At 43.2% G+C, this 17,054-nt stretch overlaps 1 protein-coding gene and 1 long non-coding RNA gene across 3 annotated transcripts in view; one reads left to right on the forward strand and one right to left on the reverse strand.

Moving 5' to 3' along the window:
• LOC110535839 (SH2 domain-containing protein 3C) lies at nt 1-13,525 on the reverse strand. 2 transcript variants are annotated; one of them, XM_021621159.3, is made up of 12 exons: nt 12,958-13,525; nt 11,009-11,786; nt 6,571-6,610; nt 4,881-5,009; nt 4,353-4,768; nt 4,101-4,219; nt 3,301-3,779; nt 3,106-3,221; nt 2,768-2,939; nt 2,505-2,616; nt 2,087-2,293; nt 1-1,260 (listed from the first exon to the last, which is right to left on the reverse strand). In XM_021621159.3, exons 1-12 carry the CDS (start codon nt 12,974-12,976, stop codon nt 1,091-1,093), a joined length of 2,757 nt encoding a protein of 918 aa, XP_021476834.3. In that variant the 5' UTR covers nt 12,977-13,525; the 3' UTR covers nt 1-1,090. The 2 variants fall into 2 exon arrangements, with proteins under 2 accessions (XP_021476834.3, XP_021476835.3); XM_021621160.3 differs by lacking the exons at nt 11,009-11,786; nt 12,958-13,525 and adding an exon at nt 9,418-9,801.
• The window catches only part of LOC110535840 (uncharacterized), an 18,121-nt gene continuing 11,461 nt past the window's right edge, over nt 10,395-17,054 (forward strand). Inside the window, exon 1 of the long non-coding RNA XR_002475322.3 lies at nt 10,395-10,483. This is a non-coding gene — a long non-coding RNA (uncharacterized LOC110535840). The remainder of the gene's footprint in view (nt 10,484-17,054) is intronic.

A 17,054-nucleotide genomic window follows, 5' to 3' on the forward strand; every position in this document is an offset into this window, starting at 1 on the left:
TTCCAACACCAATAAATGATTTTTATTCAATTATATTACATATGTCATATATGTCAGTCAATATATCCATTGCATTTACGTTGAATACATGGACAAATAGGCTTAGATTCCAAACATATCATTAAATAACTTGCACCTTTGGAACTAAGCTCAGTGCATTGTTTGATAACTGACCCTATCAAAGCATGTTCTGATGTAGTACCAGCTTGATCGAATTCGTGATAAAATACACTAATGCTAAACACACGTTAAAGACCCATTTTTGTGAATAGCACCAAAAGTAAATATGTATTGCATAGGGACGTATACAGTATCATGCATGATTGAGTGGTTGGTTTACTTGTCTCTCGTCACTGATCACAGAACTAGGACAACAACAAATACGAGTGGCATTATTCATTTCAACACTTTCGCTACATATATTAAACGTATTGCCTTATAATAAGTTATAAGCAAGTAAATGTTCTGCTTAATGTAAGTAATGTTAGCGTATAAGTTAATGTACACACAACAGAGATGACTATGATGACTAGAGCAAAGAACAAAATTCCCTTGTTATCAGCTAGTTAGTCTCGTAAGGCACAGCCTTCATAAGCAGGCTTATTATAACATACAAGAGCAACATTTATTGATCCTGGCAAAGGATTGACCAAATCTCCTTCAGATTATTCTCACACATAAGGCACAGCCTCATAGGCATTAAGGGAAGGGCAGTGAGACCTTTGCACTCTGTGCAAGGCTGGTCTTCACTTTTATAACAGTGGTATTTGATATTGAAAGGAGCAGCAACAACCCTGAACTGGCCATATGCTAACAGAGCATGATTCTCTGTTTACTATTTCACAGCACAAGTCTGTGTAGTGAAGCACATTTTTATGTGAAATGATAAAGCATTAGTAGCCTACCTCATTACCCAGAACCATGGATTTAAGCCATATCATAGCATCTCTCAAGAGAACCATAAAGGCTCAGTCTTGCTGGTACAGCCATGTCAGTTAACACGGAGTACTTGACTGGAGTTGCTTCTCATTTCAAGAGACAAAGGCAAGACAAAGACCCATTAAAGTCCAATGTGGGTTGGGGTTAAAGGTCACTGTGCCGAATGGGGGGGCTCCAGTTTGTTGGACAGGGCGGTCAACACCTGGTCAAACTTGGTGTATCGCTCTGCCTGGTTCTCCCCCGCACCCCGACTCCCCCACAGCAACCTCATCTGGAACTCTGTGAGGAAGAGTTCTAGAACCTCAGCTTGCTCCTGGAAACCTGTATGTCCACAACACACAACAACATAAAGAGATCACCATTGAAGCCTCACTAATACATATTTAATTTGTTCATATGTGGTAAATTGTGTTGGTGTCGTGGTGGCAAACTTTTACGAAATACTTAATTTCACAACACGGTTTTAGTCTCAATATGGTTGTACTCTGCATCTCAACATGGATTTAGTCTGTATCTCAACATGTTTTTGGTCTGTATCAACATGATTGTGGTCTGTATCTCAAGAATTTAGTCTGTATCAACATGGTGTTGGTCTATATCTCAACATGGTTGTGTACTGTATCTCAACATGGTTGTGGTCTATATCTCAACATGGTTGTGGTCTGTATCAACGTGGTTGTGGTCTGCATCTCAACGTGGTTGTGGTCTGCATCTCAACATGGCTGTGGTCTGCATCTCAACATGGTTGTGGTCTGCATCTCAACATGGTTGTGGTCTGCATCTCAACATGGTTGTGGTCTGCTTCTCAACATGGTTGTGGTCTGCATCCCAATATGGTTTTGGTCTGTAACTCAACATGGTTTTGGTCTGTATCTCAACATGGTTGTGGTGTGCATCTCAACATGGTTGTGGTCTGCATCTCAACATGGTTGTGGTCTGCTTCTCAACATGGTTGTGGTCTGCATCCCAATATGGTTTTGGTCTGTAACTCAACATGGTTTTGGTCTGTATCTCAACATGGTTTTGGTCTGTATCTCAACATGGTTTTGGTCTGTATCTCAACATGGTTTTGGTCTGTATCTCAACATGGTTGTGGTCTGTATCTCAATATAGTTTTGGTGAACATAGTACAAAGACTTCCTCCCACCCTGTAGCTTTTTCTCTGCATTGGCGTAGTAGTTGCCCCCCAGCTGTGCCATGGTACGTGCCGCCGCCAGATGACTCATCACCACATCCATCCCCGCTTCCACCGTCTCCCAAGGCTCCGCCCCGTCCATCACCGCTACACTTTTCTCCAGAAGGGATAGGAGGGGCACCACGTGCGGGAAAGATGTGTTAGATAATGCACAGCTCTCTTAGAAAGAGAGGAGAGGAAGAGGTCTATTAGGCATTGCATTTGACACACTGTATACTCTCACTAAGGTCAATATTTGCATTCACTGCTTTTAGGGGGTGAAACAATGCGTGTGTCAAAAATGGCACCCTATTCCCTAGGCTCTAGTTAAAAGGAGACTATTTAGGGAATGTAGGCTGAATGTCTTTGGGGATAAATTAGGATGAAGTACCTTTCCCATCGTTCATGCGCTTCATGAAAGGCTTCAAGGTTTTCTCATAGAGGATAGCGCCCTCTGTGTGTCGCTGGCGTAACACCATCCACGTCTGCTCCAGACGGCAGATCTAAGAGGCAAAGAAGATAATTGCTCATAAATGCACTGATCAGTATAACTCATGCTTTACCTCCCCTAAATGTAACCTGCTCCACATACTAGTTACAGTAGTCATGTATGAGTAACTTTGCAGTTTCAATGCCCATAAGTATGTGCTGTACCTGTGGCAGCTCTAAGGTTCTCATAATGGCGGCGAAGCCAAACATGTTGCCCAGGTTGCTCTTGAGCTCAGCAGCCATTTGGATGGTTTTGTGCAGCAGGGAAGCTCTCTCCTCAGTGCTGCCTGTACAGCCCAGCACCTCCACAGCTAGCATGATGGACATGGTCTGGAACCTGGATGATAGAGGGATAGTCGAGGCACAGAGAAAACAGAGACTTTACAAAGACATGAATTAAACTGGTGAACTTAGAAATACAAGGAAGCTGACACAGAAACACCCAAAAATCTGAAGAACCAAAAAGTGTGTGAAGTAATGTGAAAAGTAATGCTAGTCCTCACCTTTCCAGCAGGTCCAGACGGAGTTGGTGACCGTGTGGGAGGGTCAGTAGCTCCATCCCAGAACTTACACCCATCTTCCTCTGCATCTCCGGAGTCACGTTCAATATTCTGGCGACCTGAGGACCAGAGACATGGTAAGAAAAGGATAGGTTTGGGTTGTGCAATGAGGGAGTGTGTGTGTGTGTGTGTCAGTACCATGCAGTCAGCCTTGGTGATGTGTTTAGCCACTGTCTTGGCATCCACCTGGGCTAGCAGCTCCTTGACCCTCCTCAGCACCCCCACCTCCAGGGGCCTGTTCTCCTTGGGCATCAGTGGGGACTGGTACCTACTAGGCATGAAGGCAGAGGCTGTTTCCACTATAGGGACCTCATACACATTCTCCTCCTTCACAGGGTCTACAACACTCTGTCCCTCATCCTCCTCCGTACACAGCCGCTTCACATAACTCTGAGCTGGTGGGGTGGCAGGACAGAGCTGACTGTAGCTGCTGTCTGTGTCTGGAGTCAGATATATGTGGGTTGGTGAGGCCTGGGCTCTGGTGGTCTGTTGTGTGTTGTTGTTGGGTGAGGGGGAGGGGGAGTGTTGGGTGCTGCTGCTGTAGCATCTGGAGACAGATGGGGAGGGATCCACCTCTGGCACTCGGATGACACGTGGACTCCTGGGCTGCTGGGTGACTTCAGATACAAGCAGAGGAAATTCACAATAATGAGTTACACAATGTCACACTCTGTCACACTTCATCCCTCCCCTCCTCTCCCCTGTAACTATTCCCCAGGTCGTTGCTGTAAATTAAAATGTGTTCTCAATCAACTTACCCGGTAAAATAAGGGTTAAAAATCAAATTCATATTGTCAGTCCTTTCCTATGGAAGTGTTTCATTTGAAACTTAAGTCACTGGGAAGCAATTGAAGAGTTTTTGTGTGGCACTCTCACAGTGCAGATATTTGATTATGTGCTTGTGAAGCTTTGCTGTACAAAAAGAACCCCATACTCACTAAATGGTGAAGAGAGAAGGTTCTCTCCAATAGGTGAAGAGGGTTGATGGATTTTCTCAATCTGATCCATATTGAAGCTACAGCTCCTGACCGCCTCCCTGTGGTGAACAGTAGAAGGGCTGCACGCCCACACACACCTTTAGTCAAAATCAACAAGCTATATTTGAAGCACAGCAAAAAAGCACTGCTCACAGACAAACTGGTGTTGTAGTCAAAAGAGCAGAGGACAGTGCAGATGAGAACCAGTCTCACCTAAGCGGGCAGATCTTGTCCATCCCATTCCCACTCTGGGTCTTGACCAGAGCCCCTTTCTGACAGGAGGGAGAGTTCAGATAGCCCTTGTGGTTGGCCAGAGCGAAGGCTGCCTCCAAGTAGTGTAGTGGTAAAGTACGATTAACGGGACTGTGGATCTGAGCCCCACTCTGCTGAGTCAAAACCATCCTGTTCCCCACGTAGAAGTGAACCAAAGCAGGCACGGAGTCGAAGGCCTCTCCCTCCAGGGTGTACTGGACCCGGGTGTAGGTCTCACTGGTCTGAAGCAGGACCTTGCTTATTAGGAAGTGCAGGGTATGGTGGTTCCAGCGGTTGGTCAGCACATAGTCTTCCAGGCTGGAGAGAGAGTCTCGGATGAGGAAGTCCCCATGGTGCAACACCAGAGTCTCTGACACCTGCCAGTCAAAGGACACATCAGTAAGTAGAGCTAGAGATTACTACGAATGTCATGCGTGTGTACGTGCGCGTAAGTATATCTAGATGTTTGAGGGAGCAGAGGAGCCTCACCTCCCAGGGGATGTGTCCATGGTACCAGCCATGGCTCAACAGGTTGCTGCTGCTTAGTTTCAGCTCTTCCTCCAGCTCCCTGCGCAGCTTCTCAGACGGGACGTCCAACCAGAACCTCTCCTTGGAGAACTTAAAAGACATAGGAAGCAAAGGTAAGACGTAGAGAAGAGTTGAAAATAAAATACATTTCAACTTCATAACCCCTGTGAAACAACAGTTACAGCATCTGCGTAGATTCAGCACCAGACAGTGGAAACAAGTCACTTTGTTGCCTTTCCCCCGGTTAGTCTGTTGTGAAATTCAGTAGATGGAGTGAAGCAGGGAAGGTTAGAGAACAGAAGTCAGGCATTCCCACACTGGCATGTCACCAGAGCACAGTCTTGGGCAGGTTGTTGCGGTAACGTTATTGTGTAGCTTAGCCATTAGTCAGCCAAGCTGTCACCTATTTACACACAGTCTCCCAGACAAAGTAGATCAAGCACCCTGACCCTCCAATCACCACTTGTATAAATGTTTCTTGGAATTCATTTTAAATGGGCGGATCTGCTGGTCCTAACGACTGTTCCCTTCCCAAGCCTTCAACTACAGTAGGTGACATGTTGTTTTCTCAAACAACAATGTTTCCCTCTATTTAATGGTTTGTCCCATGGACTGATTGACACTGCTCCAAAAACACTTACAAAATGAAGAGGAGACCTACAGATCTCATGAATACTTTGGATTGAATTAATAGCATACCGGTTTGTTGCATCAAGATAATTTAGCATTTCAAGGAGGGAAGTGTTAATTTTAAATACAAATTGAATGTTTGACAGTCAGATTGGGAATTTAGCCAGGACACCAGGCTTAATACCCAACTCCTACAATAATGCCATGGGATCTTCAGTGACCACAGACAGTCAAGACACATGTTTAACATCCCATCTAAAAGACAACACCTTACATAGGACAATGTCCCCAATCACTGTCCTATGATTTTTTTTTTTTTAGACCAGAGGAAAGAGTGCCTCCTACTGGCCTTCCAACACCACTTCCAGCAGCATCTGGTCTCCCATCCAGGGACTGACTATGACCAACCCCACTTAGCTTCACAGGTAGGTCATCAGTGGGATGCAGGGTGGTATGCTGCTGGCAAGTGGTCTTGCTTTTTGGAAAGTCACTTTTTTTGGGGGGGGGTGGGGGGCTTAGATATATAATGTAATATATATTGATAAAATAAAGCATCAAATAAAGTTGATTTAAAATGTAGAATCAATTGTATGGTTGTAAAGTTAGAGAGGATCCAATGAATGAATGTATCTGAATTCCTTCAGTCTTTCCATCTGCACTAGGCATAACCAGTCATATCCAGATCAGGCTCAGTTGCCCACAGTTACACAGTCGTCTCTAAACTATTCCTCTGGAATGGGCAGGCTTCCCAACTCTTTTATGTCACCGAACCTAATTCAATTAGAGCTTGACCGCTGTGCACACTGTGATCCCCATCACAGTTCTCCTGGTTCCACACAAACACAGCAAGAGAGAGGCTTCTAAAAACAACACACTATATAGGAAGAAGTAAACAAGTCTCCTTTTTGTTGTTTTGCAATGCTAAACAGGCACCTCAGAGTTGTTCGAGAGAACGTCTCAAAAGGACCACTTATTATGAATCAATCCATATTAGTAGTGAGGAGGAGGTAAAAGATCTTACCTTCACATATTCGCCTTTGCTTTCAATGGGATCCAATTGGCTGGAAGAGAGAGGGGAAAACATCATGTTAGAATGGAAATGTATGTTCTTCATTGTGATGGCTCAACATTCAGGGCCTTGTCCTCTGTGTATGTACTTCTCTATGTTCTAAGGCTAGGGGGAAATAGGCCTATTGCATAACAGTCTAGTAGGAGTTCAAATCTGCAATACCTCCAAGATATGTACTAATATGACAACTCCAAGCAACAGCCGGTGACATTAAACAAAAACTATCGTGGAAGACGTGAGGCATGTCAGGAGCTTTTGAAAAGTGTTACTTTGGACTTTCTGTTGTTCCTCAGCCAGAACGTTTCCACAAGAGTACTGTCAAGAGACATGACCTCTTGTTCCCATGAACTGAATCTCACACACACACACACACGCACGCAAGCACTCTCACAGCTGCTCCTCGTCCTCCCCAACATATCATTCTTCCCCCCAGTCCTTCCTTCCAGCTAAAGATACATTCACTAACAAACACACATAAATGGCCCACAGGGGGTCCCAAACTACAATAACACAGACTGAGATAATGATGACAAAAACCAGCAGTAGAACTAGCTTTCATTATCTGACAAGAAGAAGAATCTCCAGACTCATTTCCCATGTTTCTATGATGCCTAATAAAGCCAAGCTCCTCTGACCGCCATTTCAGTTTGAGCTAAGGAGCCTCCCTATTCAGTACTTGGCCGGATGACTTTCCCTAGATGAAGATCCATATTTACAGCATAAACTAACGTCATCAAACAGCCATGAGGCAGCTGTGTATGGGGGGAGACACACACAAACACACAACCCCTTGAAGTGGGTTGTGGCTCAAAACAATAAGAAGAATCACATACAGTATGACCTGCAAACACTGAACATTGTACACTGCCCATCTACATAAGGAGGACACAGTAAGTAGTTTATGACACGGTTTATAATGGAGCAGTGTCATTGTCAGCAAAACCGAGGAAAGAGCGAGGTTTCACAGATCACACTCATGACTATGAAAGCTACATCCTTCAGTGAGTCCTAGAGTTTAGAGCTTTACACTAAAGACACTTGACCAGTGCCACCTCTGCCTATACGCAGACTACGCACTGAGCGCAAGGCCCCGTGGCCGCTAGGGGGGCCCCGTGGCCGCTAGGGGGGCCCCGTGCCCGCTAGGGGGCCCCGTGGCCGCTAGGGGACCCCGCCACCACTGTTTTCTGGGGGGGAACTAAGTCAGGGTCTCAACTTACTGTTGGGAGTATGAATAGTAGAATACACAAGGTAGTAATGATGAAATTTGGTAGTGCATCAGCAGTTTTCCTCTTGTTATGTCACTCACTGACTCAATTAGCCCATGTCAGCTAAGGTTTTATACACTGTAGATTGCTAGGTAACTTAGTCTGGCCAGCTATCTAAACCTTGTAGTAATCATGGCTGAATTACAGACCGGGCACAAAGGGCAGGGGCCCAGGGTTCCTGGCCTACAGTGGGTCCCCATTGATTTTGTAAGTCACCCAGATATCGTATGAACATCGCATAAGTCAAGGCAAAATGTGTGGAATTGCTGAAAATGTGCTTCAAAAAATGCAAAAGTTTCTCTACTCATGGCAAAATGTGTAGAATTGTTGGAAATTTATATTAGATTTTTTTCCGCTGATCAGGCAAAATGAATCACTACTGACAAGCTGTCTATTGACCTCAGCATAGAGTAAAATGACCCTTGATCTGAACTTCCAACCTTCACATTTTCACTTTCATCTATACCAGCGGCATTTTGCTCAATATTGTTTCCTCTCTTCTATAGACTAATATGTAGTATAATCCCGGTCTGCACATAATGTCTAGGACAGGGTTCCCAAATATGCGGGTGATCCCCCAGGAGTGATTGTTGTTTTTGGACATTGCTGCAAAATCACCAGGAAATTGGCTCAAAGTGATTTTAATTGAGGAAATCTGTTCCAAAGTATTCCCACGCATAAATAGAGAGGCATATGTGATCGTATCCCAATGTGGTCAAGGTTTTAAATGATTATTGTCAAATACTATATCTGTTTGGGATTCTTGTGGTCAATTTGCAGTGTAAAAATGTTTTAGAACTATATTCCAGACCCGACCATCCGCTAAATGTAATTGGGGACCCCTGGCCTAGGGGAATGTCAGGGAACATAAGGTCAAGTTCAACTAGCTGAGAGATCAATTACTTCCACTAGCTGTTAGGACAATCAGAAGTCAGTCTCGGCCATAGACTGTATGGTCGCCATTCACTGGACAAAGAGCAGCAATAATGTCATCCTTTCGCTGAAATGAAGGAAAACGTCCAAATTCCTTAAGCAATACACATTACATAACCCATTTCCCAGGCTCCCCAAATGACAGACACACTATAGGCGAGGCTATTGTAGGACATTAAACCCAGAGCTCACTGTCCGAAGCTGAACATTTCATGCGAATAGGGTTTATTAATGTTTCATAAGAAAATAGATGTATTCATGTATATCAAGATATACTGTGTGGAAGTATGTCCCTTCAGGACATCATGCAGACAATGAATATAATTAACTAGGATGGATTAGTTGTTTGTGCAGTGTGCAGGCTGCAACTGCAAGATGTTACCATGTAACACAATGACATTACCTGCAACATATGTGAATGTTACAATGTCCAAAACATAAAAACAGTTTTCAAACGAAAGTGCTCAGAGAAAACATGACTATGCAGTCCAGGCAATAAACAACCTATGAACTAGAACCTGAATTTATCCATCAAACGTACATCCACCATGAAGTGATGGTATTGTATTATCATAAGAAATATAGAAATCTGAAATCTCACCTTATTCCCATGGTAGTAAATACTCGAGACGGAATCGAACGGTAGCCTATATCATGACTTTCGCACATCTCTAGCAGTGTAACGATCTCAAGTCATAGCGCTGAGCTGAACTACAAGCGGAGCAAAGGGTGCTCTCGTCCACGCGCAAAAACCGTGCAGGGGAGGGACCTTCGGCCCATGCATGTTATTGTCGGAGGCGAATTATCGTTTCGCTATTCAACAAGACCTTTCAAATTCAGGTTTATGGGAATATCCAATTTTAAAGACGAGTAATTAAGCGTCCCGCGTCGAGAAACAGGTACACTGTCAAACCAAGTGTTTAGGATCTAAACACTTAACGAAACACTTTCCCGTAACACTTAGAGGGGGTGTTGTTTTAACACTAGGGTGTAAAGCCATATTTGCGTATTTCACAGAATGCCTTTTAACTGAATGTGATACCCACCCATCACTGTGGTTGTTCCATTCAATTATGTATATTCCTGGAGCCTTCACCCGATGACTGCCTAAGTGAATGTGTTTCAATTAAAAGTAAATCCTTAATGACCACATATACATTTCATATGGTCTAGTTATACTCCACATTGTGGTCAGAAAATCCTGGCTCATGGGCCACATCAAACACGTAATTCCTATTGGAATCCAGCCAGAGGGAGGATTTCTAAGAATTTGAATATTTTACCATCCACAACATGCACACAGAATGACTGCTATTGTGCAGGATTTCAAAATCAAAACTAGCTAAACCAGAAAATCTCAACTGGAACAACCATCTAAGTAACGGGTGCAATAAGTAAAACCTCTTGCAGATTGGATTAGCTTAGAAAAATCCAAGTTATTTATATTTGTATAGTATAAGATCAATTAATCAATCGATTAATGTGCATGAGGAAACAGAGATATTAAAACAAACTATTCTAAAAATCAACCTGCAACAAAGCATGCTGGGAAATATGATAATCAGGCCCCTCTTTTTCACTCAGAGTTAACTGAAATGAACTCAACACACCACGCGGTGGAAAAGATTTCTTGAATCAAATGTCCTGTTCGGTTGTGCTGAATGTAGGTAAGGTGACAGACATTCCTAACACTGATCTGAATAAAAGGCATGGAATTTCTAATGACTAAATGCACTCTAAACAGAACGATGGGAAAGTTAACACTAGTGTTTAAAATAGGTGTTTTCTTGGTTGGAAACTCACTGGAAAAAGCGGACTGTCATGTTTAGTCTTGCATTCTAAACGCCTGTGTTTAAGGTGAGAACACTTATTGAAAAATCGAAATGCCTGATGTTTAAGTTTTAAACACTAACGTTTAGGTTATAAGCCTGTCACATGTTTCATGGTTTTACAGTGCAGATGGCTAATGCAACTTCACTTCAGAGCACTTTTGCAGGATAATATATGGCACTAGAGTTAATTCCGGACTTTAAAACATATGTCTGTCAGTTACAAATTCTTGAATTCAGAGATACAGATACAATTTTTTATATTTTGTTTGAAAAAAAAATATATATATAAAAGGTTACATAATGTATCAATTCATCTCACACACATATCATCCCTTGTGTTGTGATAAATCAGTTTCTCACCAGTCAAATGTCCCCATCCTCTGTGAATCTCCCAGAGTCCTGCTTCCATCATCGTGTGTCTTCTCCTCTGTATCTCTGCGGACCGCCTGTGCTATAGGGTCCATCACCTCATACAAGTCCTTGGTAAGCGCTGTGGGTGACACTGGGTCAGAGTAGTACTGAGTGCTCTGGGAGGCAGGCATAGTGGCAGGGTCAGGCACACAAGCATTGGTCCTGGCTGCATTGACCCTTGAGTGGTCCTCACATGTCAATGGTGGATCTTGATTTCCTGAGGGTTTAATAAGTGCTGAGGACTTGGGTACTTCATGTGAGCCTTTACGGGATGGCAGTGTATCTGTGTCACAGCTGGGTGAGGGAGAGTGAGTGGGGGCCTGAACCACTGGCAGTGTTTTCCCTGTAAGGCCACCAGGCAATGACTTCTCTAAAGCTGAAAGATGGGTACTAGACAGGACACTCAGAAGAGGAGAATCTCGTACATAGTCCCCATCCTGACACTGGCTCTGCCCTCCACTGATCTGACCTTTGCTACTACTTTTTTTCTTTGACCCCTTGCTGCTTTTCTGCCTCTCCTTTCGAGCCACGGTACCTACGTGTGTGTACATGTCACTGGAGCGAGCATAGCCCGGGCTGTGTAAGCAGGTATCCATGTCATCAACTGAGTTGGCCCCCAAAGTTTTGTCACTGTGGCTCCCATCAGGCTTCGAGGTTATCTTGGGGTCTGTCTTGTCTGACGAACGGCGGATGGAGAGATTGGAGAGACTTCCAAACCACTTGAGACCTGGGGAGAGAGCGCAAGATTTCCTTACTGTAGCCACTGTTGCCATGGCTCATTTGATATCCTGATACATTGGTGTTCTATGGTACAGTATGTGCTTTGAGTTGAGATTTCGCTCTTAATTTTTTAGCATGTGAACATTTTTATTTGTGTACTCTCTGCTCAGTCATGCCTGGAATGTTTTCACATGCAAGCCGAACATGCTGAATCCCTCACCGGATTAATTTCTGAACTGAGAGCTGAACTCTGTGGTTGTTTAATTATGTTTCTTCCCTGCGGACCCATTAGAGCATGAAAACTTGATGCAGACATATCGAATGCCTCTAGCCTGCTTCCAGCTAAATATGATTCCTCAGGGGCTGTTAAAAGGAGTGGGAGAGGGATAAATTGGGGGAGACAATGGAGGAATACTATCATTTTCCTTACGCTAGTCTTTTATTTACTTTTCAGAGACACATTAGGCAAGAGAGGGGGGGTGTACTCTGGACCTGAACGGCTAGCTTTGTCACTGAGAGCATTATCTAGGGAGACTTGAGGAAGCAGAACTATAAACATGTTATTCTGTAACAGATGTAGACTACTATCTGATCAGGATTTTAATCTTCAAGACCATTTTAGAGGGATTTCCTTTACTCAAATTATTTTCAAATTATGTTTTTGGTCCTGATGGTCAAGTTTAAATGACATAATGACCTACTGTCGTTATACACTTCAAACCACACACACACACACACACACACACACACACATACACACACACAACCTAATACCAACAAACATAACTTTGTTGTCTATAGCAGGCTGGCTTGTATTAGTAAGAGCTGTTTTTGTATTGTATGCCATGGTCAGTCTTCATTTAGTGCTCAGTTGAGATGCTATTTGAAACAAAACAATGAGCCATCTATGTTTTTGTTTACAATAGCATGTAAACCTGAATAGTGTTTTTATAAGTGGAGCAACAGCAGACAATGAGTGAACTGACAGAGAAACAAGAGTCAATAGAACTCATTCATTACAAATAGTCACATTAAGAGATGAGGAGCCTCCTCCCTTTCCCTAACTCTGACTCACAAAATAGCCAGAGCGCTAGGATTGTTGCATTCTGTGATCCTTCATATAATATACTGTAGAATTGATTACGAATGAGACATTTACTAAGAAAAACAAAACTTACTCAGTTTTCGTTTGCTCATGGTTTGGGGGTAGGTTCAGACGTGTAAGGATACAGGTCCTATTATCATCCTTGTTCTTAGACAGACTATATGAGGACAACTTTGATACACCCCTTGAACAGCATGCAGTGCCCACAGTGTGATGAACAGTATACATTTTTTTTTTGCCCAACAGAGAAATGTTCTTCCTGTCGTCTTGAGAGAGCGGAATTGGCAAATCCATTTCACGTCAGCAGTCCTTTCTGCATTTGAAATACAGACATTCTAGTGAATCTATCAAACCAAAGTTTCAAATTAACATTACCTTTACCCTAATAAGTTAAAACATGTCAGTGTCACATACAGTTGTTGTGTTATTTCTACAGTTATGTTATTTTAAGGAGCTTTCAGCAAGGCTGTATATGATGTGATCTATTAATGTGCTTATAAATGATTGACAATCTATAGATGAAAAAATATTGATAAAGCAAAACAACAAAATAGTCCCACCGAAAAAATAAGTAAACCAAAACATCAGGAGGGCATCAGGAGGGAATTTGCGCTTCTCCTTTTTGAGGGGTGGGGTAGGATGGGGGTTTTGACTCAGATAGTGAGTAGTCACTCAGCACAAGTCTTGCATCATTTTCTCAGGGTTGCTAAATTTCCTATTGAGACTTCCTGTCATATGTAAAGAAATAAGCAATAGTAGGCAGTAAGCAGTACGGTGTAAGCAGTTTGTCTAGGCACAAAGAGCACCATGCTAGCTCGAAAACAAGCTTTGACATTTTCACTAGCATTTAGTATGACTTGGTATCTGACACAATTAGGCCTATACAGCCAACACAAGGATGACATTGTTAATGACAGCTGACTTGTCTATGAATCGGCCAGGGCCTGGCAAGTACCGTACAGGCCTATTCATACGGTTGCAAATCCTTTGTTACACGCAACAGAGATGTATTAATGAAACAGTATTCCAATAGAAGTTTAGTAGATCTGTGAAAAGGGAGAGAGGGGACGACGATTGTTGGCTTGTGGAATGTTAATTTAATTGACAAATATATACCGTTTATATGCAGTTTCTGTTTTGTGTGCATACTTGCAGTAATACATTCCCAAATATTTGTGCTTGAATGCCAAAGCCTTGGACCTTGCCCATGTCATCGATGTGCTTATATGAAAGAACAAGAGAACACCATGTACTACAATACTGTAATCAGAGTAGGTTCTATAGATTAACTAGGTAAACATGATGTATTGTAAATATCTGTTTGTTAAACTGATAGTATGGTAATACAGGAGCTGAACTGTCTGACGTTCCATTTCAGTGGGCAGACTGACATTCCAATTCAATGGCACCTGACGTCATTCCCTGGTAACAACGTGTGTTGTGGATGCCAGGAGTGGGAGAAGGGCCAGGAAAATGGCGGCGAGTAGAGTGTAACAAAATGGAAGAGAAAGTTGGTGAAGCAACAGCTGTGCTGAAATGCAATCAACATGGGTGTCAGTTCTGATCCTATGGAGCAGGAGAATGAGGGTCGAGGATCTGAATGGTCTATAGTGGAAAGACATAGGAAGAAGACAGATCCTGATACTGAAACAGTGGAGCATCTAGTATAGAAAGCAAAAAGAGCGTCAAGATAGGAAGCAAGAGTAATAATGTGTCGGAGTGGAAAGATGGTGTTTGATGAGCCCACAGGGCCTCATTTACACCCTATCCGACTAACCAATGCCGTAGAGAAAGAGAAGTTAAACTAGCCCGGTTAATTAAAAATTGTAGATTGCTAATATTTTGTGTTAGCCAGGCTCAGCAAGCGAAGATTCTGCAAATGGAAAAGCTTAATGGGAAGAATATTGAAAGCCATGTACAGTACCTGGTGCTTATTCTAGGTTGAGGGGAGTCATCACTGGAGTCCCAATATATGTCCACAGATGATATTAATGAAAATGTGAAGGGAAACAGAGTAGTGGAGGTCAAAAGGTTGATTAGTAAGAAAGAGGGACAATGAAGTGAAAGCTTATTAGTGATGCTGAGGTTTGAGAAAGTTTTGCCGGGAAAAGTACAGATAGGATTCCTTATGTTCGAGAATTTCTCCCATATGCACTGCAGTGTTTTAAATGCCAAAGAATGGGACATGTGCTGCTCAGTGTAAAGGAAAGAAAAGATGTGCCAAGTGTGGAGGGGAACACCTAATCAGTTGTACAACTGAATGGTGTCTCCCACATTTACCTCTAAATCAGAGAGGTGCGGGGGGCTGCCTTAATCAACATCCACGTCATCGGCGCCCGGGAAACAGTGGGTTAACAGCCTTTGCTCAGTTAACCCACTGGGTTACTGGCCCAATGCTGGCCCACTCACCAGGTTACCTGCTGCCCCATGATTAGGGTGAATGTCGGAGCAATGTGGAGGTTAAGTGCTGTAATTGTAGGGGAGAAAACAGTGCAGCATTTGGTAGATGCCAGGTGCAGAGAGAGAGGCTAGAGAGGTTGAGATATAGAATCAGTCAGAGGTGGTAAGACAGATTGGTAGAACTACAGTGTGGACCCACGGAGCTTACAGGGATGTACACTACCGTTCAGAAGTTTGGGTTCACTTAGAAATGTCCTTGTTTTTTAAAGAAAAGTGAATTCTTTGACCATCAAAATAACATCAAAATGATTCCATGCGAGAAATTGCCCAGAAACTGAAGATATTGTACAATGCTGTGTACTACTCCATTCACAGAACAGTGCAAACTGGCTCTAAACAGAATAGAAAGAGGTGCACAACTGAGCAAGAGGACAAGTGCATTAGAGTGCATAGTTTTAGAAACAGATGCCTCACAAGTCCTCAACTGGCAGCTTCTTTAAATAGTACCCGCAAAACACCAGTCTCAACGTCAACAGTGAAGAGGCGACTCTGGGATGCTGGCCTTCTAGGCAGAGTTGCAAAGAAAAAGACATCTCAGACTGGCCAATAAAAAGAAAATATTAAGATGGGAAAAAGAACACAGACACTGGACAAAGGAACTCTGGACAAAGGAACTCTAGAAAGCCAGCATCCCGGAGTCGGCTCTTCACTGTTGACGTTGAGAGTGGTGTTGGCCTTCTAGGCAGAGTTGACATTCAGACGGGATGGTGGCTTTAGAAGCTTCTGATAGGCTAATTGACATAATTTGAGTCAATTGGAGGTGTATCTGTGGATGTATTTCAAGGCCTACCTTCAAACTCAATGCCTTTGCTTGACATCATGGGAAAATCAAAAGAAATCAGCCAAAATTTTTTTTAGACCTCCACAAGTCTGGTTAATCCTTGGGAGCAATTTCCAAATGCCTGAAGGTGCCACGTTCATCTGTACAAACAATAGTATGCAAGTATAAACACCATGGGACCATGCAGCCATCATACCGCGCAGGAAGGAGACGCGTTCTGTCTCCTAGAGATGAACGTACTTTGGAGCGAACAGTGCAAATCAATCCCAGAACAACAGCAAAGGACCTTGTGAAGATGCTGGAGGAAATGGGTACAAAAGTATCTATAGCCACAGTAAAACTAGTTCTATATCGACATAACCTGAAAGGCTGCTCAGCAAGGAAGAAGCCACTGCTCCAAAACCGCCATAAAACAGCCAGACTACGGTTTGCAACTGCACATGGGAACAAAGATCGTACTTTTTGGAGAAATGTCCTCTGGTCTGATGAAAAGAAAAATGGCCATAATAGCCATAAAGACCATTGTTATGTTTGGAGGAAAAAGAGGGATGCCTGCAAGCCAAAGAACACCATCCCAACCATGAAGCACAGGGGTGGCAGCATCATGTTTTGCTGCAGGAGGGACTGGTGCACTTCACAAAATAGATGGCATTATGAGAAAGAAAAAATTATGCGGATATATTGAAGCAACATCTCAACACATCAGTCAGGAAGTTAAAGCTTGGTCGCAAATGGGTCTTCCAGATGGACAATGACCCCAAGCATACTTCCAAAGTTGTGGCAAATTGGCTTAAGGACAACAAAGTCAAGGTATTGGAGTGGCCATCACAAAGCCCTGACCTCAATCCTATAGAAAAAAAGTGTGTGTATGAGCAAGGCCTACAAACCAGCCATTTGGGCTGTCGATTATTCTTCCCATGTCCGTTGGT

Source organism: Oncorhynchus mykiss, chromosome 11 (assembly GCF_057628025.1).
Source record: "Oncorhynchus mykiss isolate SJ-2025 chromosome 11, ASM5762802v1, whole genome shotgun sequence".
In the NCBI taxonomy this organism is placed as follows: Eukaryota; Metazoa; Chordata; class Actinopteri; order Salmoniformes; family Salmonidae; genus Oncorhynchus; species Oncorhynchus mykiss.